General features: G+C 42.8%; 1 protein-coding gene across 2 annotated transcripts in view; it reads left to right on the top strand.

The window, feature by feature from the left end:
- Positions 1-13,417: 13,417 nt before the first annotated feature.
- The window catches only part of ARG2 (arginase 2), a 31,447-nt gene continuing 22,653 nt past the window's right edge, over positions 13,418-22,211 (top strand). Inside the window, exons 1-2 of one of the 2 annotated variants that reach the window (XM_013057376.2) lie at positions 13,418-13,661; positions 14,549-14,621. In XM_013057376.2, the coding sequence (XP_012912830.1) occupies positions 13,551-13,661; positions 14,549-14,621 (184 nt within the window). In that variant the 5' untranslated portion in view covers positions 13,418-13,550. The remainder of the gene's footprint in view (positions 13,662-14,548; positions 14,622-22,211) is intronic. The other variant, XM_004738993.2, reaches the window with a different exon arrangement.

The following is a 22,211-nucleotide window of genomic DNA, read 5'->3' on the forward strand; positions in this document are numbered from 1 at the left end:
TAAATACTAAATAAATAATACTAATTTATACTATTTATTTATATTTATATTTATATTTTATATATATTATATAAATATATTTGTATTTATAAATATATTTATATATTTTATATATTATATATTTATATTATATATAATATGTTATATATATTTATATTTATATTTATACTAAATAAATACTAAAGATAAATAAGCTTTAAAATAAAAACAGCGGGGCACCTGGGTGGCTCAGTGGGTTAAAGACTCTGCCTTTGGCTCGGGTTGTGATCTCGGGGTCCTGGGATCCAGTCCCGCATCGGGCTCTCTGCTCAGCAGGGAGCCTGCTTCCTCCTCTCTCTCTGCCTGCCTCTCTGCCTGCTTGTGATCTCTGTCAAATAAATAAATAAATAAAATCTTTAAAAAATAATAATTAAAAAAATAAAAACAGCTCTAAATGTTGGATTTCAAAGTATTGATAAGCCTCAAAAGTTCAGTAGAATATATCAGCAAAGAAGGACAGCTGATGAAAAGAGCTTACTTACCAATTAGCAAGTTTCTCCAGGAAAGTTTATTATCTTTTTGCAGGGTCACAACCAACATGTGTACTCTGTATTTATCAAGATAGGCTGTTCTTTTAAAAACAAAACAACAAAAACACAATTTCAGAGGCTGAGCACAAGTGTTTAGTTATTACCTCTCTGTTCCACTTGGATGCTTGTAGTCAGATGCCTTAGAATTTCTACCAAGAGGTTATTTGGAAACCCAGGCTTCTTCCAGATGGTGGTTTCATGATCCCTTGGGACCTTGTCATGCTCCTCTCCATTGGATCCTCTGTATCTGGACAACAGATGAAGGGCAAGAAAGGGAGATCATGCATGGGAGGGTTTTATGGCCAAGCCTTCCACCCACATCCCACTGGCCAGAATTTATTGACTTGCTTATACGTAACTTCAAAGGAGGCTGGGAAACATGATTTATCAGTATGGCCAGAGGGGAGAGAGATGATTTGGTAAGAACAACTACTAGCCCGCCTTTGCTACATTTTCCAAAGAATACTGGCTACAAGAAACAGAAAATATATTTGAGAGAATTGAGCATTATGGTCATAGTACACAGAACTAATCTGACTTACTTTTAGTAAGATGGGTATTAGTTATTTCTACTAGTGAAGTTATTCTTGGAATGAGTATCTATGAACATGAATAGTAAGAAAAAAAAATCTGATCGAAGTGCCTGGGTGGCTCAGTGGGTTAAGTGGCCAACTCTTTTTTTTTTTTTTTTAAGATTTTATTTATTTATTTGATAGATCACAAATAGGCAGAGAGGCAGGCAGAGAGAGAGAGAAGAGGAAGCAGGCTCCCCGCTGAGCAGAGAGCCCGATGCGGGGCTCAATCCCATGACACTGGGATCATGACCTGAGCTGAAGGTAGAGGCTTTAACCCACTGAGCCACCCAGGCACCCCTAAGTGGCCAACTCTTGATTTCAACTTGGCATGAACTCAGGGTCCTGGGATCCAGCCCTGCATTGGGCTCCATGCTAAGTGGGGAGTCTGCTTCAGATTCTCTTTGCCTGTCCCTCTGCCCCTCCTGCTCGTGCTCTCTCTCTCTCTCTCAAATAAATAATCTTTTTAAAAAATAAAATAAATAAATCTTTAAAAAAAAAAGAATCTGATCAAACCAGTTAACTCTATTTTTATGGCCCATGCTGGGTTCTCAAAACTCTCTTACAGAACCTTCATTTTTAGTATTTACTTGCACTTAAAGATTGAGTAGTTGTTCTAAGAATCCTGTCTCATACTGTAGTTTTTATTCTATTTATTATTTTGTGATAAAGCATTAATGAGTGCTGCTGCTGTGTTAACTGAGAGTAGGTCTCCTATTTAGGACCACTTAAATTGGGATGAAGAAAGCAAAGGCCCATATAAATGAAAAGAAATTCCAAATAAATAGGTTTATAAAAGGATATTTTCCATTATATCTCAATTGTATAAAAAGCCAGTGAAAAGAACTTATAAAGCTTCTTGCAATTTAGTAAAGTTGATTGAGAAAATAATTCCCTTTCATTAAAAAAGATAAATCTAACACATTTCATCTTTCTAGGTGGGATACATCACCCTCCCCGTATGTGGATGTGTTCACCAACCTGGAAGCTCTCCAGATCGCATGTTTTGGGGATTTTCTTGAGGTTTCATCATGTAGCCACAATGAATCATTAACCCTAGACACCATGGAGTGGCACTGGGGGAAGCTGTTACCACTCAAAAGGGATAAAATCCATGCTCTGCACTCAGTCTTCTCTGCTACTACCCCAGTAGCAGGGCTGTAGCTCCTCCTAACAGCCCGGTGAAGAAGTCTAGGTTCCCCAGCTGGCAGGAGTGGGGAAGGGATGCTTTTTTTGTTGTTGTTTTTGTAGTGTTTGTCTGTAGTAGGTATGTCTCAGGAAGAAAAGTTTTTTTTTTTGTTTTTTTAAGATTTTATTTATTTATTTGACAGAGATCACAAGTAGGCAGAGAGGCAGGCAGAGAGGCAGGCAGAGAGAGAGAGAGAAGCAGGCTCCCTGCTGAGCAGAGAGCCCAATGCGGGCCTCAATCCCAGGACCCTGAGATCATGACCTGAGCCGAAGGCAGCAGCTTAACCCACTGAGCCACCCAGGCGCCCACGTTTTTTTACTCTTAATGGTGTCTTTTGGTGAAGAGAGGTTTTAATTTTAATGAAGTCTAATTTATCAATCTTTTCTTCTATGGTTAATGCTGTTTTAGATCTTATGCCAGTTTGCCTGCCTCAAATTATGAAAATTTTCTATTCCTTTTTTTTCCTAAAGCTTCTTTTACTTTTCATATTTAGATTTATGATCCATTTTTAATTAGTCTTTGTTTGATAGGAGGTAGGGGTCAGTGTTCTTTATTTTCCCCCACTAGCTTGTTTTTTTTTTAATTTTTAAAAATTTATTTAATTGAGAGAGAGAAAACACAAGTGGAAGGGCAGATTCCCCACCAAGTAGGGAGCCTGATGTGGATCTTGATCTGAGTACCCTGGGATCATGACCTGAGCCAAAGGGAGATGCTTAACTAACTGAGCCATCCAAGTGCCCTTCCCTCAATAGCTTTGTTGAAAATACAGTCTTTCCCCACTGATTGCAGTGGTGGCTTTGGTGTAAATCAAGTGACTAACTTTGTGTCCGTCTGTTTCCAAACTCTGTTATGGTCTGTTTTTCTATTTTGTCTTTTCTTGTATCAACATCAATCTGTCTCAATTACTATAGTTTTATAGTAGGTTTTGATTTCTCATGGTGTTGTCTTTTAACTTCAATCTTTTTCTTCAAGATTGTGATAGTTGTACTAGGTTCTTTGTATTTTCCCCACAAATTTTGCTTGGGTTGTATCAAGTATCAAGTCTATCAATCTATTTAGGGAGAATAGACGTCTTAACTATGCAGAGTCTTCCAGCCCATTGACCTGGTATATTTCTCCACTTATTTAATTTTTCTCTAATTTCTCTCAGCAATATTTTGTAGTTATCTCGCACATCTTCCTTTAGACTTATTTCTAGGTGTTTAATTTTTTTGACATTCTTATAAATATATATTTTTAAAATCTTATTACCTGTCCTTTTTTTTTTTTAAGATTTTATTTATTTATCTGACAGAGATCACAAGCAGGCAGAAGAAGAGGGGGGGAAGCAGGCCCCCCGCTGAGCAGAGAGCCTGATGCTGGGCTCCATCCCAGGACCCCGGGACCACAACCCAAGCCAAAGACAGAGGCCTCAACCCACTGAGCCACACAAGGCACCCCTACCTGTCCATTTTTAATAAGATATGTTTTTTATTTTCCCAGTATCAAATTGAAATTATATAAAAGAAAATACATCTATCACCCTGACGCCTAAACCAATAAATCTTCATTTCCCAAGGATTAAGTCATCTTGTTTTAATGTTTTCATTGTCGAAAAGATAACATAATACAGAAAATTTTTGAATGAGAGAAAAATCTTATACCCAATCCTAAAAACCTTTCAGTGTTACATGTTACTCTCTCATTCCATCTCTTAATTAGTGCACATTTTTTAAATTTTATTTTATTTTAAAGATTTTATTTTTTTTATCTCACAGAGAGAAAGATCACAAGTAGGCAGAGAGGCAGGCAGAGAGAGAGGGGGAAGCAGGCTCCCTGCTGAGCAGAGAGCCCGATGCGGGGCTCGATCCTAGGACCCTGAGACCATGACCTGAGCCCAAGGCAAAGGCTTTAACACACTGAGCCATCCAGGTGCATTTGCACTTTTTTTTTTTTTTTAGATTTTATTTATTTATTTGAAATAGAGTGAGAGAGAGAGTGAGCACAAGTTGGGGGGCAGTAGGCAGAGGGAGAAGCAGGTTCCCACTGAGCAAGGAGCCCCACATGGGACACGATCCTAGGACATTGGGATTATGACCTGAACTGAAGGCAGACACTTAACCAACTGAGCCACCCAGGTGCCCCTAGTTATTGCACTTTTTTAAATTATTGTAGTCATAGTGTGTACAACATTTGTAATGTTAAAATGTAAACTGAGGCATATTAAAAATTTTAAGTTTGGGACACCTGGGTGGTTCCATCAGTTAAGCATCCAACTCTCGATCTCAGGGTTGTGAGTTCAAAGCCTGTGCTGGGCATGGAGCCTACTTTAAAAAAGTTTTTTTTTTTTTTAAGTTTGAGCAAAAATCTGTTTGGGGGATCCTGGGTGGCTCAGTCAGTTGAGCATCTGCCTTTGGCTCAGGTTGTGATCCCAGAATTCTGGGATGGAGCCCCATATAGGGCTCTCTGCTCAGCGGGGAGCCTGCTTCTCCCTCTCCCTCTTACCTGCTGCTCCCCCCGCTTGTGCACTCTCTGTCAAATAAATTAAATCTTTAAAAAAAAAAAAATCTCTTTGAATAGGGCAATGTTAAACCAGAAGTAGTAGGAGCTATTACTACTACTACTACTACTACCAGAAGTAGTAGGAGCAATGTTAAACCAGAGAGTAGGAGCTCTCCACTTGACAGGAGGTAGGGGAAAAACTTTTAGAGAGAAGAAGTGGAAGCAAAGCAAGGAAATTATGTGATTGCCTATAGCTTAAGGTTGCCTTATTTGAGAACTTATTTGTTGACTGTCATTGGTTGTGCTTGGGTTTAGATTTCTTAATCTTGAGGCATTTACAGGTTCGGTTTTAGTTTGCTTATGTAGGCAGCTGAACTATTAGAAACACCCTGTCTAATAGCCTCCTTGTTTAATTAAGCTAACAATTATTAAAAATTAATGCTTGGCGGGGCGCCTGGGTGGCTCAGTGGGTTAAGCCGCTGCCTTCGGCTCAGGTCATGATCTCAGGGTCATGGGATCGAGCCCCACATCGGGCTCTCTGCTCAGCAGGGAGCCTGCTTCCTCCTCTCTCTCTCTGCCTACCTCTCTGCCTACTTGTGATCTCTCTCTGTCAAATAAATAAATAAAATCTTAAAAAAAAAAATTAATGCTTGGCAAACATTTTCCTATTTCTTTTTTTAAAAGATTTTTATTATTTATTTTTTAGTTTTCTTAAATTACTATTTATTTGAGAGAGAGAGAGAGAGAGAGCAAGTGGGAGGAACAGAAGGACAGGGACAAGCAGACTTTGCCCTGAGCACAGAGCCCAACAATGGACTTGATTCCGTGACCCTGAGATCATGACCTGAGTTGAAACCAAGAGTTGGGTGTTTTAACCAACTGAACCACACAGGTATCCCAAACATTTTCCATATTTCTACAGATTTTTGAAATAAATACCATTTAAAATAGCTGCATAGTATTCTATCTTGTTAATCTTCTACTGCTTATTTAGTGTCACTCTGTTGCTTTCCTGTCTGGTGAAAATGGCTAGTAATTATTTCAAATAAGGAAGAATGATGGTGGAAAAAACAGACAACTAGGAAAGAAAGGAAAAATAGACACACAGAAATAGAAAGAAGCCTATTAGAACAGTTAGAGCAGAAAGTAAGATGTGTTTTGTTTTTCATAGAGTCACATCCCCATCATGTGGCATTCCAGGATGGTTGTAAGGACCTATTTAGCAAGAGGCTTTCATTAAAGTTAACTGTCCCTGCTCCCCTTCCCTCAGGGGATTTAAAAAACTTGACAGGAAGTCCCGGAAACCAGCTCCAGGTAACAAAGCCCAGATACAAGGATGGGTCAGGCCAGGTGGAGACATCGATCAGTGGGGGGTTGCATACTGTCTCCCTAGCTACCAAGGAGTATGGGCCCCAGCCCTTTGGGAGCCTTTTTGTCGCCAATCCTAATGAAGGTGTAATAGGCTGGTTCAAATGTCTGCTAGGGTAAACTGTAATTCAATTGGTCACCTAGCATCACTGTGGAGTTTCCTGTGTGTGTTACAATCTCACTGGCCACCTGTGCATGGCCAGGCCTGACCACATGGCCTTTGCCCTTAAAATCTAGTCTGTGGGCTCAGTGGTTTAAGCCTCTGCCTTCAGCTCAGGTCATGATCCTGGGGTGCTGGGATTGAGCCCCACATCGGGCTCTCTGCTCAGCGGGGAGCCTGCTTCCTCCTCTCTCTCTGCCTGCCTCTCTGCCTACTTGTGATCTCTCTCTCTGTCCAATAAATAAATAAAATCTTTAAAAAAAAAAAAAAGCTAGTCTGTGAAACAGAGAAGGGTCACCCTCTCTTGAAAGAGGTTCGTCCCCGAACGTTCGGTTAGATTCTTTATGCTTGGCACGAAATAAAGCTATTAATCCCTTCAGAAATAATACTCCCTTAAGAACTACTACTCCAGGGGTTCCTGGATAGCTCAGTGGGTGGGTTAAAGCCTCTGCCTTCAGCTCAGGTCATGATCTCAGGGTCCTGGGATCTAGCCCTGCATTGGGCTCTCTGCTCAGTGGGGAGCCTGCTTCCCCCTCTCTCTCTCTGCCTACTTGTGATCTCTGCCTGTCAAATAAATAAATGAAATCTTGGGGAAAAAAAGAAAACAACCTATTACTCCAGTACCATCATTTCCCCCCTGATCCAGGTTTAACACCTCTCCCTTTTCTAGTTCCCTCCCTAATCTATAGTTAAGTATTATTGACTGCACCTGTTCAGTATTCTTAACATCTGTCCCTCATCCCCATGACACTAGTTAACGTTCTCCTCATACATACCCTCGACCACGTTGCCTTGTTTTATTTTCATACCTATTAGTACCCGTAATCTCTATCTTCAGGAGAGGTTGGACTCTGTTTATCACAGTATCCCTAGAACATTGTCTGACCAATGGGCTCTCAAATACTTATTGACTCTCCCCGTCTTCTAGCAATCATATTCATGCCTGTTAGCTGACATCAGTATTCTCACCGTTCCCAAAACACCCTGCAGACTCCTCCTAGAAAGTCCTTAAGGCTCAGCTCAAATGCTAATCCCATAAAATCTTCTGTGTCCCATATAAGAATGATAATTCCATCATCAGAACTTTCATAACATAAAGAGATATGACTTATTTTAAAAGACTCTTTCAAGGGCACCTGGGTGGCTTAGTCAAGAGTCAGACTCTTGGTTTCAGCTCAGATCATGATCTCATGGGTCATGAGATTGAGTCCTGCTCTGTGCTCAGCAGGGAGTCTGCTTGAAGATTCTCTCCCTCTGCCCTCCCCCACCACCATTTGTGAGCACTTTCTCTCAAAGAAATCTTTTTCTAAAAAAGACACTTTCATATGCCATTTAATATCTAACCATTCAATAAAAATTTATTGAACACCTCTCGTGTTAGGCACGGTATTAAATGACGGTAAGGCACCATTCCTGCTCTCAAAGAAGCTGCTCTTAAGGAGAAGGAGATAGTCCTTTAAATAGACAATTAGGGGCGGCCTGGGTGGCCCAGTGGGTTAAAGCCTCTGCCTTCGGCTTAGGTCATGATCCCAGAGTCCTAGGATCCAGCCCCACATTGGGCTCTCTGCTCAGTGGGGAGCCTGCTTCCACTTCTCTCTCTCTCTGCCTGCCTCTCTGCCTACTTGCCATCTCTGTCAAATAAATAAATAAAATCTTTAAAAAAGTAAAAAAATAAATAGACAATTATGATTCAGAGGATTAAGTGAACCATGCCAGGGGTATTTAAAACCCTTGATCTATCTCGAGTTTGAGATTCTGCTTTTGGCCACTTCCTGTGTGAGCCCTGGCACATTTGTTAGCCTTTGCACGCATTGGTTACCATATCTGAAATAGAGATGATAATAGTGCCTCTCGCATGCCTTGTGATGGGGATTAAATAACAACTGGGAAGCGGTGGGCAGGGATCTAGCATATGGTAACCATTCAGTAACCTTAGCAAATTCTGTGATTATGTCTAATTCAACTTGGGAGGTCTGAAAGGCTTCTTCAGAAAAGGGACTTTGACATGGAAAGAGAAGAAATTAAGTGAAGGAAAGGAGGGAGGCAGGAGGAAGTGAAACTGTGCCCCACAGGGTTATAAGTTTACAATTGTCACCAGCAAGACCCTTATGGACACCGTTCTTCCTCATGGGAATGTTAACCTTATCTTTTTGAGGCAAACAACAGGGAAAACTCCACAGCCTAGAGCACTGTGAGATTGACCGCTGATTTACAACAGAGCAGAGGGACCATGGAATGTCTGACAGTTACCTGGACCTCATTATACCCTTCAAATCTCTGCTCAAGGAGGAGCACGAGCTTCATTAACATAACATGGGATACCTGTGTAGGCGTGTCTTTTAAATGCACCTGTGCAACCTTATGCCCGTCTTTACATGCAATGACAAAGCTCCCCTTTCTGAATATTCATCCTTCTGTTCAAAGAAACCCACTAACTCCTGAAGCTAGCTTTGGAAGTTATTCTCCATGGTCTCCTGATTTGCTGCAAATAATGTTTCCTTTGTGTGACAACTACACCTAGTGCAGTCTCTCTCTCTCTGTAACTCACCAAGGAGAGAACTCTCATTAGTTTGGCTACAGAATGTTCCAAATAGAACATCCAGGTGCAGAGGGCTTAAGACTTGTTTTCGGTTTGGAACCTGAACAAAGGAAAAAGCATTCAGGTGTCCTTTGAAGCCTGGCCTCCACTGGTGCTAAAACAGATTTCACTCCTAAGTTTCATTTATACGTTGACGGCAGCCATGTTCTGCTTTCAACACCCCTATCACTGATCAACGCTTGTGATGAAAACCCCTCTGTTTGTGGTGGTGTTGGGGGCGATGAGCAGTATGAAAGGGGCTCAGGTGGCTGCCTCCAGACCAGGCTGTGGGTTGGGTAGACGATGAAACCATCACTTTAAGTTATTCCCCTGCCTTATTCCCAACTCCTTAACATAGATTCAGAAATTTTAACCCTCTACCTTTGTGTAAAAATCCTTCCTCTGGGAGCACCTGGGTGGCGCAGTGGGTCAGTCTCTTCCTTTGGCTCAGGTCATGATTCCAGGGTCCTGGGATCGAGTCCCACATCGGGCTCTCTGCTTGGCAGGGAGCCTGCTTCCTCCTCTCTCTCTCTCTGCCTGCCTCTCTGACTACTTGTGATCTCTGTCTGTCAAATAAATAAATTAAAAAAAATTCTTCCTCTGAAATTCACGCTCGTCACTGCTGCCTCTGAGATCTGTTTCCTGCCTATGAATCTGATTCAATTGACTATACACCCTTTGCTCTGCACATTTGGGTTACACAGGCATTTTTGTTCTTCTTCTGATCTGTTAGCATGTTTTAGCTTTATGGTTTTGGATCTTGCTGTTCCTGTAAACCTAGAAGGCTCTATTCCCAGAACTTGTTATGACCAGCTCCTTTTCATCATTCAGGTGTCTGGCTCAAAGTTTAGCTTGGAGAGATCTTCCTTGATATGCCTTTCTAAAACAGCACGTTGTGTCCCATTTCCCTGCTTTATTTTCCCTATAGCACTTACTACTATCTGAAATTGTTTAACTACTTGATTCTTTTCCCCACTAGAATGTAAGCACTGGGAGTGTTGAGCTATTGTTTTCATCTCTCTGAACAGCACATAGAACAATGCTTTGCACACACAAAGTGCTCAGTAATTACTGGCAATAAATGACTGAACAAACACATTTTTTTTTCTTTAAACGAAAGGGAGGCTCTAAATTTTAGAGTCTAAAGGTGTGGTTGGTGAACTCAGTTCTTTAGGATGTTAGAAAGTAGAAGTAGAAATCCAGAAAGACTTCCATATCAGAACCAGAGACCAAAGCACATAAGGATTTCATTAAAAATCTGGAAGGTCTATTATTTGCCATGCCCCTGCTATGTACCAAGCACTGTATTCAGTGGGATAAAATGATGAGCAGAAAGAGTTATGGTCCCAGCCCTTGGGAATTTCCAGTTTAGTCTTTTCTGTGTTCCCGTGGATTTTCAGTAAACAGCGGTATGTTGTATCCTGCTGGAGACATACTGAAGGCATGCTTGCCACCTGCAAAACCCTATTGTTAAATTTTCAAGACTATTTCAAACCAGTTGTTAAAAATCGTTAAAAATCAAATTATATAAACTTACAAGTAAATTGTATTAAAAACAAAGATAATATACATTCGAAACTTGCCATACCTAATTATTTTATAAATCTAGTGTTATTATTTGTGCTCTTGAGGTTATTTATGTTGATCATATCTGTACAGAGGAAATACTATACGAGGAGCACCTTTCCCCAACTCCATGATCAGTGACATCACAATGGTAGCTTGGGAGTATATACACCTGGAAACTGGCAAACACCATTATCAGGGCTTCCCTATTCACCAGGCTCCCCCGTCCCACTCCCCACACACATACACACTGCCAGCAACCTGTCAAGGATAGAGTGTGTGTTGGCAGCCACTGAATTAGAGAGAATATTTAGGTCCTCCAATAAAGGAAGAAGAAAAGCAGAGCAACTTGTTTTGAATATGAGGAAGGGTCCTCCACTTACGCTATAACAAAACAAGTTGTAAATTTTTTTTTTTAAAGATTTTATTTATTTATTTGACAGAGAGAAATCACAAGTAGATGGAGAGGCAGAGAGAGAGAGAGGGAAGCAGGCTCCCCGCTCAGCAGAGAGCCCGATGCGGGCCTCGATCCCAGGACCCTGAGATCATGACCCGAGCCGAAGGCAGCGGCTTAACCCACTGAGCCACCCAGGCGCCCACAAGTTGTAAATTTTTAAAAAAATATTTTATTTACTTATTTGGCAGAGAGAGATCACTAGTGGCAGAGAGGCAGGCAGAGAGAGAGAGAGGAGGCAGCAGGCTCCCTGCTGAGCAGAGAGTCCAATGCGGGACTCAATCCCAGGACCCTGAGATCATGACCTGCGCTGAAAGCAGAGGCTTAACCCACTGAGCCACCCAGGCGCCCCAAGTTGTAAATTTCTAAAACAACTTATTCTTCTATGACTTTTACAACTTTTGAATATTATCTTTTTTTTTTTTTAAGATTTTATTTATTTATTTGACAGAGAGAGTGATCACAAATAGGCAGAGAGACAGACAGAGAGAGAGATGAGGAGAAGCAGGCTCCCCGCTGAGCAGAGAGCCCCATGCGGGACTTGATCCCAGGCCCCTGGGATCACGACCCGAGCCGAAGGCAGAGGCCCAACCCACTGAGCCACCCAAGCGCCCCATTGAATATTATCTTTAATAGCTTGTTTAGAAAACAAATGCCTATTTTGAAAACAAAAGCAGACCACATTTTTCAGGGTCTAAAAATGAATTATAAAATATTTTAAATGTATGGAAGCAATAATAAGAATTTTAAAGGACAATAGTAATACAGCAATCTGCTGCCCGCCCCCCACCCCAGACCATAATAATGTGGAATGGATGATTCATCTCTGACTAAACTATAGATAATGGAAAACCACTGCAATGATGTTCAGGATTAATGTAGCACATTAGAAAGGTCAACCTGGTGACCCAAAGTAGGTACTCCAGAAACCAGTTTTGCTGGAGTCCAGGAAAGCCCAAATCAATTTGAGAAAATACAGTCAAGGGGGAAAAAATTAAATGTGTTGATGGATAGGAAAAAGGTACCAAGATAATTCCAAGGATCTGAAAGAAGTGGGACTGCATCAGTGACTGAATCCCTGACCACACCCCTACTGCTCTCCACAGCTTCCGATCCTGGCGAGATTGTTAAAATTGAGGTTGCTGGTACTCCACCGCAGAGTTACTGAGAGTCAGTAAATTTGGGGGAAGAGCCCAACAGATTCCATTTGACAAGTATGTAAAGTCTGATGCTGCTGCTGTGAGGATCACACTTTCAGAACTACTGCCTTACAGTAATGGTTTGCTCATTTTGCTAAAGCTTCAGGCATGTATGTCTTTGTTAAACCAGCAGGGGGAGACAGGTATAAAATTTATCCTCTAGAAATAAACTACCTTATAATACTAAAGCTCCTTGGAGTTATGATGTTGCCATGGGGATTTCTGACTGTTTTGTTGGAGAGCAGCATGTAAGTTGGCATCAGTTGAGATAATTTTCTGTTGTTTAGGTAAAAATGTATTTTGGTAGGACTAATGTCCAAATTTCTGCAAGCCCGCCCTTGGTAAGAATTTGGTTGGAATCTGGAGTCACACAACTCTGTCACTTACAAGCTATATGACTTGGGGGAAGTTATCTTCTTTGATCTTGTTTCCTCCTCTTTAAAATAGTCCCGATTTACGGAATTGTTAGAGGGCTAAACGTTTTTGGAACTTACGTTGGCTATGATTATTAAAGTATTATTATTACGACTCTAGTTGTTTTCAGTTCTATAGCCTCCCCAAATTTTAGGAACAGTCCAGATACACTGCTTAGTTTTTTTGTAACAGTGCTCCCGTTATACAGGCAAAGAATTGGAAACACTGGAAAGTGATTGTTTGTAAAATCCTAATCTCCCCAACCAAAATACCTAGGATAGGTGAGGTTTTTTTGTTTGTTTTTTGTTTTTTATTATTATTTTTTTTACAACCCCGTATAGGTGAGTTTTTATTAACATTCCCGGCCCAGAGAGCTCTATCTGTATTTGATCTCCTAGCCTTCAAAGCCCAAAGATGGGTAAGTGTGTTTTTTTGGACCCAGAGCTGAGACGGAACAGACCAGATGGATGCTGGCTTCCTCTTGGCAGAACACTCAAGCGGGGTCAGACTAGCCCAGATCCAGCCCCGGCAGCCCTTCCCTAGAGTTGGCACCTGCCGGGCATGCATTTGTGTGAAGAGTCGCGATCTGCGTGGTCGCTAGTTGGTTCCCCTGTTCCGCTGAATTCGCTAACTTCGCGGGGGCCGGCCGCTTCCCGAGGCGGGACAAACCTGTCCGTGACCGCGCTCTTATTGGTCCGACACTGACACTAGCCTTGTGGCGTCCGCGGCAGGGGCTCCTCCCGGGAGGGAGAGCCCGGCCTGGGGCGGGGTGACGTCAGCGAAGGCGTGTCCAGGCCAGGAGGAGTGGGCGGGGTCTACGGGGAGGTGTGTCGGGGGCTGGTGTGGGGGCGGGGCCGGGTGGCTGTGACGTCACAGGGCGGTGCGGTGCCGGGGGCGCCCGGGTAGGTGCAGCGCTGCGCCGGGCTGCCGCGCTCAGTTAAGACGGCGAGCCGCACGGAGTAGCGTTCCTCTCTCTCACTTCCCTCCTGCGCTGCCAGTCATGTCCCTGAGAAGCAGCCTGTCGCGTCTCCTCCGGACGCGAGTGCATTCCATCCTGAAGAAGTCCGTTCACTCGGTGGCTGTGATCGGAGCCCCGTTTTCACAGGGACAGGTGAGAACCGGGACCTGGCACCGAGGGGCAGAACCAGGAGAAAGCAGGGGTGGGGTAAGGAGCGGGGAGACGAGGAGAAGATGAAGAGGAACAGAGAGGGGGACGAGGTGGTGGGCTCCCACGATTGGGCACCGGGAGAGCACGTGGGGTTTCCTCTGGTAAAAGATGGGGAAGGAGAAAGGAGATGGAGGGCATCCTGCTTGCGCTGCGGGCAGGGGCCGCGGGCTGGAGGGTCTCCGCGGCCTTCCTCCCCAGGAGAGGGAAAGTGGTGGGTCCCGCTTGGGGAGTTGGGGCAGGATTTCAGGGAGGGGCTGGAGGGGGACAAATCGGCCAGAATACCCGGTGGAATGTCCGGAGAGAAGAGGTTGAAGTGAGCGACCGGGGATTTAAGGCTTCAGGATGCATTCTCAGAAACCATTCATTGGCGGGGGATATTGGAGCTGTCGTCTTCAGCGGCGAGGGGACGAGAGGGGCGGTTTTGTTCTCTTCAATGGAAGAAACCTGCAGTCGTGGAGACCTCACTGCTCGAGAAGCCCAGGCTCAGGCCTCTGCCAGCCGCACACACCCTCCCCCCGACCCCCCCAAGCACCGGATCCAGACCAGGCTAAGGCCCTTCCCTGTCTTGGCCTCTGCTTGCTCTTCCCACAGTCAGGGGCTTGGAGGTTGATTTGATTCCAGTAATTTTTTTTGCTCCCCCCCTGCAAGTGTTTGAAACGAGCCGACCTCAGGTGAAAAAAATAAAAGGAAGGGCTGATGGTGTCACAGGTTTTCAGAGGGATCTGTTGGCAACTAAGTATAGAATAGCAGATTTCTGTATTTTTGCGAAATAAAGTGGTCTTATTTCTAACCCACTTCTTTCACATCTAACTGTGTGATTTATGTGACAGAAAAGAAAAGGAGTGGAATATGGTCCTGCTGCCGTGAGAGAGGCTGGCTTGATGAAAAGACTGTCCAGTTTGGGTAAGTGGCTGGAGTTTAGATTCTGTGATGGCTGGTAGCAGGCCATTCAGTCTCCTCTCCTGTCCAGGGACTGCACAGTGTCTGCTTGTACTTGGGAAGCCTCTCGTCCTCCCTTTGATTCCATCTGCTGTTTAAGATCTGGGAGTCTTCAGGCAAAGTCTTGTCGGCAATAAAGAGAGTAACTGTGTAGAAGGCGAGGAGGTGGAGTGACATGGGGTCTGGAGCAAGCAGTGGGAAGAATACTGGCTAAGTTCAGCTCTAACTGCTCAGTCAGCTCTTCCCTCTCATATTCCAGCTCTCGGAACTCCATCAGGGTGTGCTTCTGATTCATCAGTCTAGCCTGTTTCCTCTCTTCCTCTCCTTCATTTCCTCCTCAGGATGAATAGCTTTTTATTACGATAAGCAGAGTTTTAGATCAGTGTTTCTCAAACTTCCCTGTGATGAAAATCACTTGGATTACTTGTTAAAAAATACAGGTTCCTAGGCTTCTCCCTGGAATAGTCTGATTTATTGGCTCTGGGTGGGACCCAGACATGTGCATTTTCACAAGCTCCCAAGTTACTGTAAAGTTACAGAACCTGACCCAAAGATAAAAGCCATTTATATGGTAATAGAGAACCCTTCTTTTGGTCAGAGGGCACCAAATTCCAACTGTTAGATAGGAAGGCTCCTTTACCTAACCTGAATGTTTCTAGCTGCTGTTTAAAGGCATTTCCTCCATTTATATGAGGACAACTCCCAGATCTTTTCTGAAGCTGTACGTGCGTGCAGAAGGTGTGGCAGCAGTGAGCTGTGGGTGCTGCAGATAGCAATGGGGAATCTAGGTTAACTATAAATCTCTTCCCCACTCTTGCTTTGAAAACGGAGTCCATTCCAGGGGTGGACCATTTCCTTCTAAAACACAGGTCGAGTGAAGTCACCAAAACCACCTTGGGCTGAGGTGTACTTCCTGTGTCTCTGGCTAGATCTAGATGTGGTGTCTTTGGTTCACTACTCAAAACTTTTCTCTGTTAAATAATTACAGATCCTTCTTCAGTAGGATCTCTTAATTCTTTTAATGACTCTCTAGGCTCACCACCAAAGATGAAAGAGAAATGAAGATTCAGTTTTAATGTGTCATCAGTTACCTAACAAGAAGTTTCTATTCCTGCTTATTTTTTTTTTTAAGATCTTATTTATTTATTTGACAGACAGAGATCACAAGTAGGCAGAGAGGCAGGCAGAGAGAGAGAAGGGAAAGCAGGCTCCCCGCTCAGCAGAGAGCCCAATGCGGGACTCGATCCCAGGACGCTGGGATCATGACCTGAGCTGAAGGCAGAGGCTTTAACCCACTGAGCCACCCAGGTGCCCCTCTATTCCTGCTTATAAATGAGGATCCTCTCCCTTTAAATCAGCTGTACACATTCAGCCTTTTTAATTTTTTGGAAGATTTTATTTATTTGTTTGAGAGAATGAGAGTGAGAGAGAGCATGAGAGGCTGAGAGGGTCAGAGGGAGAAGCAGACTTCCCGCTGAGCAGGCAGCCGGATGCAGGGCTAGATCCCAGGACTCCAGGATCATGACCTGAGCTGAAAAGGCAATTGCTTAACCAGCTGAGCCACTCAGGGGCCCCTCAGCCTTTTTAAAAGGCAGCGTTTTACACTGAAGACCATAATCTCTGGGAACAACTTTTTTTTTTTTTTTTTTTTAATACTGGATAAACCCCTGCAGCCCGTCAGATGAACTAACTGGCCCTGGTCTTGCTTGAATTGCCTGCTCAGTCCTCAATTCTACCTTTAGAGACAAGAATCAGTTTCAGCCTCTTACACAGAATACATAATATTCAGTTGAGACTGCCGAATGAGGGGGAGAGGCACATCTGTGGCTCATGCTTTGTGGACTTTTCCTGTCCTAGCTCATGGTACTTTTCCGCTTCAACCTGGAGTAGCCATTCTCCCTTAAACACTACTCCCTCAAATACATCCTCTCAACCTAAAGTGATGGGGAAGCTGCAGTTTATTTTGGTCTTCTCTTTAAGTTTTTTTTAGCCTTACAATTTATATCCTTGCCCTGTAGCTGACTGGTAGGCCAGTATGACCAGCAGCCCAGAATAGAATCTCATTGCATATTAATAAGAGTGTGGCACTCAGCACATTTGCAGCGTGTGGTTTTGGCTAATCTCCAAAAATAGGTTGAGAAAAGTACTAAGAGAAGTTCAGTTGCTCTGTTGTGAAGCAGTACTGAGGTACCAGTGCACTTTCGAACAGGCAGCATGGGTCAGATTTCAAGGCGGAGAGGACCCACGGAAAGATCACTTTCACAAATCCCTTTGTTCCTTGGCCTCAGCTCTGATGTCACAGGCTGCTGGTATTGCCATGGCATTGGTCAAACTTCCTGTTTTCTGGAATGAATGGATTTGATTTAGTGCCTGGGTTTGGTTTTCCCTTTTTTTTTACCCTGGATTTAGTAAGGACACTCGGCTTCTCTCTCAGGTGACCCCTTATCTGAGCATATGCAGAGAGCCTGGGAGAGATGAAGAGGCAGTTGGCCTGCCAAGTCTCAGATTTTGTGCCTCTGCTTCTGATTCTGGTGAGCCCTGAAAGCCACGGTCATTGATCATTGGCCCCTTTTTTCTTTGGAAGTTGAAGGAGTGTTCTGCTGGGGGGAGGGGGATCACTGTCAAGGGAGATGTACAGTTTGAGGGCTTTATCATTGTAATTAGGTAATTCGACTCAGCTGAGGCACTGAAAAGAGATGCCAGCCACTGAAACAACTCTTTAAATTAACTTAGGCTGGAGTTCTGGAAGCCATGTGGGAGCCCCTCTGGTTCCTCTCGACTAGGCTAGAGACATTTGTCCTTCCTGTTCCATTTGGTGCTCCATCAGACAACAGACCAGAATCTGGTCTGCTTCAGGAAGAGCTGATTGAGGGCCTGAGGTAGTTTAACAGGAAGATCTGAGAACTATTCGGTACAGATTGATGTGTGAGTTCCGGGATATGTATTTGCTTGCGGTGGGGTGTTAATATTCATTAGCTGTGTGATCGTGATACTTGGCCTGGCCTCTCCCTTGCTATTCCACTGAAATTACCTCGTGCAAGCCTACTGATCTGTCAGCCTTTATTTTGCCGGGCCTCTCTATTGCACAACTGATCGCTTTATTCTGGAACTACTGTGAGCAAAGACACCGCTCTCTTTTGAGTCTCTTGTCTCCATTGACTAGTCTTTCCTGGACTCCTTTGTGAGATCTTCCTCTTCTTCCCAACCCTTAAATGCTGACCCCAGTGTTTCTCCAGCTTGGTTCTAAGGACCCTCGTCTCACTCTCACAGATGTCTCAAACTGCACTTGTTCAAAACAAAATTCCTTATCTTCTTCCTCAGATCTGTTTCTCCTGCTGTCCTCTCCTTGTCTGTTTCATGCTATCACCCATTATTCAGTCACTCAAGTCAAATTAAAAAGACCATCACAATTCTTTGCTCCTTCCGTTTTGTGCTTTACATCTGTTGGTCACAAAGTTGTTGATTTTTTTCCCCCTCCTAAAAGATTAGAGTTCTTCACCATAATGGTGCTGCTGTAGTTCTCTCTTTTTACACTTGACTGTAACTTTCCTTTGGTTTCTTTGGTCCTTTGTCTACCTTCCTTGGTTCACATTCTTTGCTGCCACCAGAGTAAGCTTTCTAAGACCATTTATCCTTTGCTTAGTCTTTCCATGGCTTTCTTTTACATGCGTCCATGCTTTTCAGTCTTTTCATTCATATACCATCTTTTCTAATTTGCCATATTATTCACTTTGTATTTCTTAAAATTGGCTTTAAAGGTTCATAATTTTTAAATGTAGCCTGAACCTATAATAAGCAATGGTATCTCAGGCTTGTACTAGATACATTTTTCTAATCCAGTTTCATTTAATAGTTTTACATTTTGCTATTTGTCCTTCGACCCCTAGGTTGAAGTGTAGAACACATAGCATTGCAATCTGACCTTCATCTATGTCTTTAGACTTCTCTCTACCCACATTCTGCCTTATTCTCATTGCAGCTAGAGTTGTGAGCCCTTGACCTAGGCTCCACATATAGAAGCATGCATCCTAAACTTTGACTTGAAATTCGAGAAGGAGCAGCAAAAAATTCATTCTGTGATGGGCAGGGTGGTAACAGTGCCAGCAGTGGCTTCTGTCCAGCGTCATGGGGTCAGTCGTGCCAGCTGCATGCAGTGCCTTTCCTGAGTAGTGGAGCTCTAGATCTTTACCGGACCATCCTGTAGTGGGACTTCGGGAGCCATAATTGCTGGTACTGTGGCCTTTAACCCAGATATCAGCCCTCTTAAAAAGATTCCGGGAGTTACCCAAATTGAATAAATTGCTTTTCTGCTGTAATTAGCTAGAACAGGTTTCTGTTGCTTGTAGTTTAGAGATCCCGATTAATACGCAGTTTACAAATTCTAGTGAGAAAAATTGCCATGTGGACTGGGATACTCTAAGTCCTCTCTCTAGTCTCTTGATAATAAATTCTTGTTCTTGGGGCGCCTGGGTGGCTCAGTGGGTTAAGCCGCTGCCTTCGGCTCAGGTCATGATCTCAGGGTCCTGGGATCGAGTCCCGCATCGGGCTCTCTGCTCAGCAGGGAGCCCGCTTCCCTCTCTCTCTCTCTGCCTGCCTCTCCATCTACTTGTGATTTCTCTTTGTCAAATAAACAAATAAATAAATCTTTAAATAAATAAATAAATAAATTCTTGTTCTTTTGTTTGTCTTTTTCCCTAGTACTTGACACAGACTTCTTGTAAGTTAATATAACTCATTAGGTTACAGTTTCTTTGGCCTTTAGTTAATTTAGGACTAGATCTTAGTCTCTCCGGGTTTTAGCAGCTCTCTGTTCTTTGGTGCTTTGATTTTTGAACCATCACGTTCCTTAATGTGACTCCTGAAAACCGCCTCAAATTTTAACTAAAGACATTTTTAAGTTCTGGGCATGCCTGACTAGTAAACAGACCAACTTTAGTGTATTACCATGACTTAAATCATTTTCAGTGTTCTCGATCTTAAGCCTATATCTTATTAGAGTTATAAGACTGTAGACATCTGTTAAAATGATTGCACTTAAAATGTAAGTAATATAAAGTATGTATCAAAGCATTTTAAATATCATTTTCAGGTTTTCTTTTCTAGGAGCAGCTTTTAGTCACTAAAAACTATAACAAGTTCTTTCGCTAATTTCTATATTCCAAAAATTTGAGCACTGCTAAGGTTTAGGTACTGGGAATATAATAGTGGACAAAAGAAAGTCTTGTTATCTTGGAGCAGCCATTCTAATGAAGGGTGGTTGGAAACAGACTTAAGTAAAACATACAGTCTGTCAGATGATAAAAAAATGAAAGCAAGTGGTAGGGGATAGCAAGTATTGGGGATAGAGTAGGCATTGTGTATGTAGTTGGGGAGGCCTCAGCAAGAAGGAGTCCTGTGAGCAGACCTTTGGCAGGTGAAGAAAGGCACAAGGTATGTAACTGGGAGTATTTCAGGCAGAAGGAACAGTAAGACCCAGAGAAAGAAAGGTGCCTGGGAATGTTCAGGGAACAAGATGCTATTATCGAGCTCTAGCCAGTGATTGCTCTTTGGGAAGGGGAAGGCCTTCTATTCTTCAATTTTTCAAGAAAAACCAGAAATCTGGATTTTGGTGGGAGATCTAAGTTGTTTTAATAAAAAAAAAATAGGCTATATCCATACAGTGGAATATTACTGAATCATAAAGAATGAATTTCTAATTCATGCTACAGCAGGGATGAAACTTGGAAGCATTATAGTAAGTGAAAGAAATACACAAAAAGCTACATATTCTATGATTCCATATATATGAACTATCCAGAATAGGCAAATCTAAAGAGACAAAGTAGACTAATCTGGGGACTGGTGGGTAGAAGCAATGGGGAGTGGCTGGCAATGGATGCTGGTTTCTTTCTGGAAGGTGATGAAGCCGTTCTTCAGTAGGTAATTTGCTGAGTAATATGCTGGAGCAAAAGCCAATGTAGCAGATGTAGGTAAATCTCTTAAAGGCATTATTGGGATTTACCAAATTTCAGTATAACCAAATCTTTCCTTCTTAGAAAGGGAGCAGGCAGCAAAGAATTTAACTTAGACCTTTCATTTCAAAGTTGTTATCCATTTGCCATGTTCTGGACATTGTGCTAGGCTCTTGCTACTAGGTCATTCTTAATTTGTTAAAAACAAACAATACCCATCAAGATGGCCAGTGTCAAAAACAATAAAAACAGCAACAAAAACAAACAAAAACCCCGAAAATAACAAGACTTGGTGAGGATGTGGTGATATTAGGACTCTTGTGCACTATAGTGGGAATGCAAAATGATATAGCTGCTGTCAAAACCAATATGGCGGGGGTGCCTGGGTGGCTCAGTGGGTTAAGCCTCTACCTTCGGCTCAGGTCATGATCTCAGGGTCCTGGGATCCAGCCCTGCATTGGGCTCTCTGCTCAGCAGGGAGCCTGCTTCCTCTGCCTGCTTCCTCTGCCTGCCTCTCTGCCTACTTGTGATCTCTCTCTGTCAAATAAATAAATAAAATCTTAAAAAGCAAAACAAAACAAAACAAAAAAACAAACAAAAAAAACCCTGAAACACCAATATGGCAGCTTCTCAAAAAATTAAAAATGGTTAACATATCAGCAATTTCACCTCAGGCATATACCCAAAAGAATTGAAAGTAGGGTCTAGAGGAGATATTTATACACCCATGTTCATAGCATTGCACACAATAACCAAAAGATGGAAGGAATCCAAGAGCCCATTGATGGATGAATGGATGGATAAAATGATACAAACGTACAATGGAATATTAGCTTTAAAAAGGAAAGTTCTGACATATGCTGTAACATGGGTGAACCTTGAGAACATTATGCTAAGTAACATAAACCAGTCACAAAAAGACAAATACTGTATTCCACTTACAAGGTACCTAGAGTATTCAAACGCATAGGGACAGAAAACAGAGTGGTGGTTGCCCAGGGCCCCAGAGTGGTGGTTGCCCATGGGAAGGGAGAATGAAGAAATATTGTTTAATGGGTACAGATGAAAGGAATTCTGGAGGTGGATGGTGGTGATGGTTATATAATAATGTGAATGTATGTAATACCACTTAAAAGTGATTATTTTTATGTGTATTTTACCACAATTTAAAGGAGAATTAAAGTAAGTTAGAATATAATGTGAGTTAAGAATGAGGCCGTAGCTTGAGGTTGTAGCTTTTCTTAGGACATGACCATGCCATGTGCTTAAAATGATTTTTTTTCAGCTTTTTAGCACATTGTTTTGCTCTATAAATCTGAGAATGAACAAACCAAAAAAGTCTGTCCTGGAAACCATAAGAAACTTTCTCTAGGTCATAGAGTCAGTAGTAGAGTAAGAGAGACTCATTTCTTGCCCTGTGCAACACGATCCCTGGACTGGGGCAGTCGGCTGCCTTCTCAGCTCCTGTGGTGGTGGAAGAAACTCAGAGTGGCTCCGTCAAAAGTGTATGGCTTCCTACTTCTTAAAGTCCTGTGTGTTCATGGTATACTCCCTCTCACATTTCCCATGATTCCCATGATGGCTGTTTCAAGTCTTTACCCAC

This window comes from Mustela putorius, unplaced genomic scaffold (assembly GCF_011764305.1).
Source record: "Mustela putorius furo isolate JIRA1106 unplaced genomic scaffold, ASM1176430v1.1 tig00000129_pilon_pilon_pilon, whole genome shotgun sequence".
Classification (NCBI taxonomy): Eukaryota; Metazoa; Chordata; class Mammalia; order Carnivora; family Mustelidae; genus Mustela; species Mustela putorius.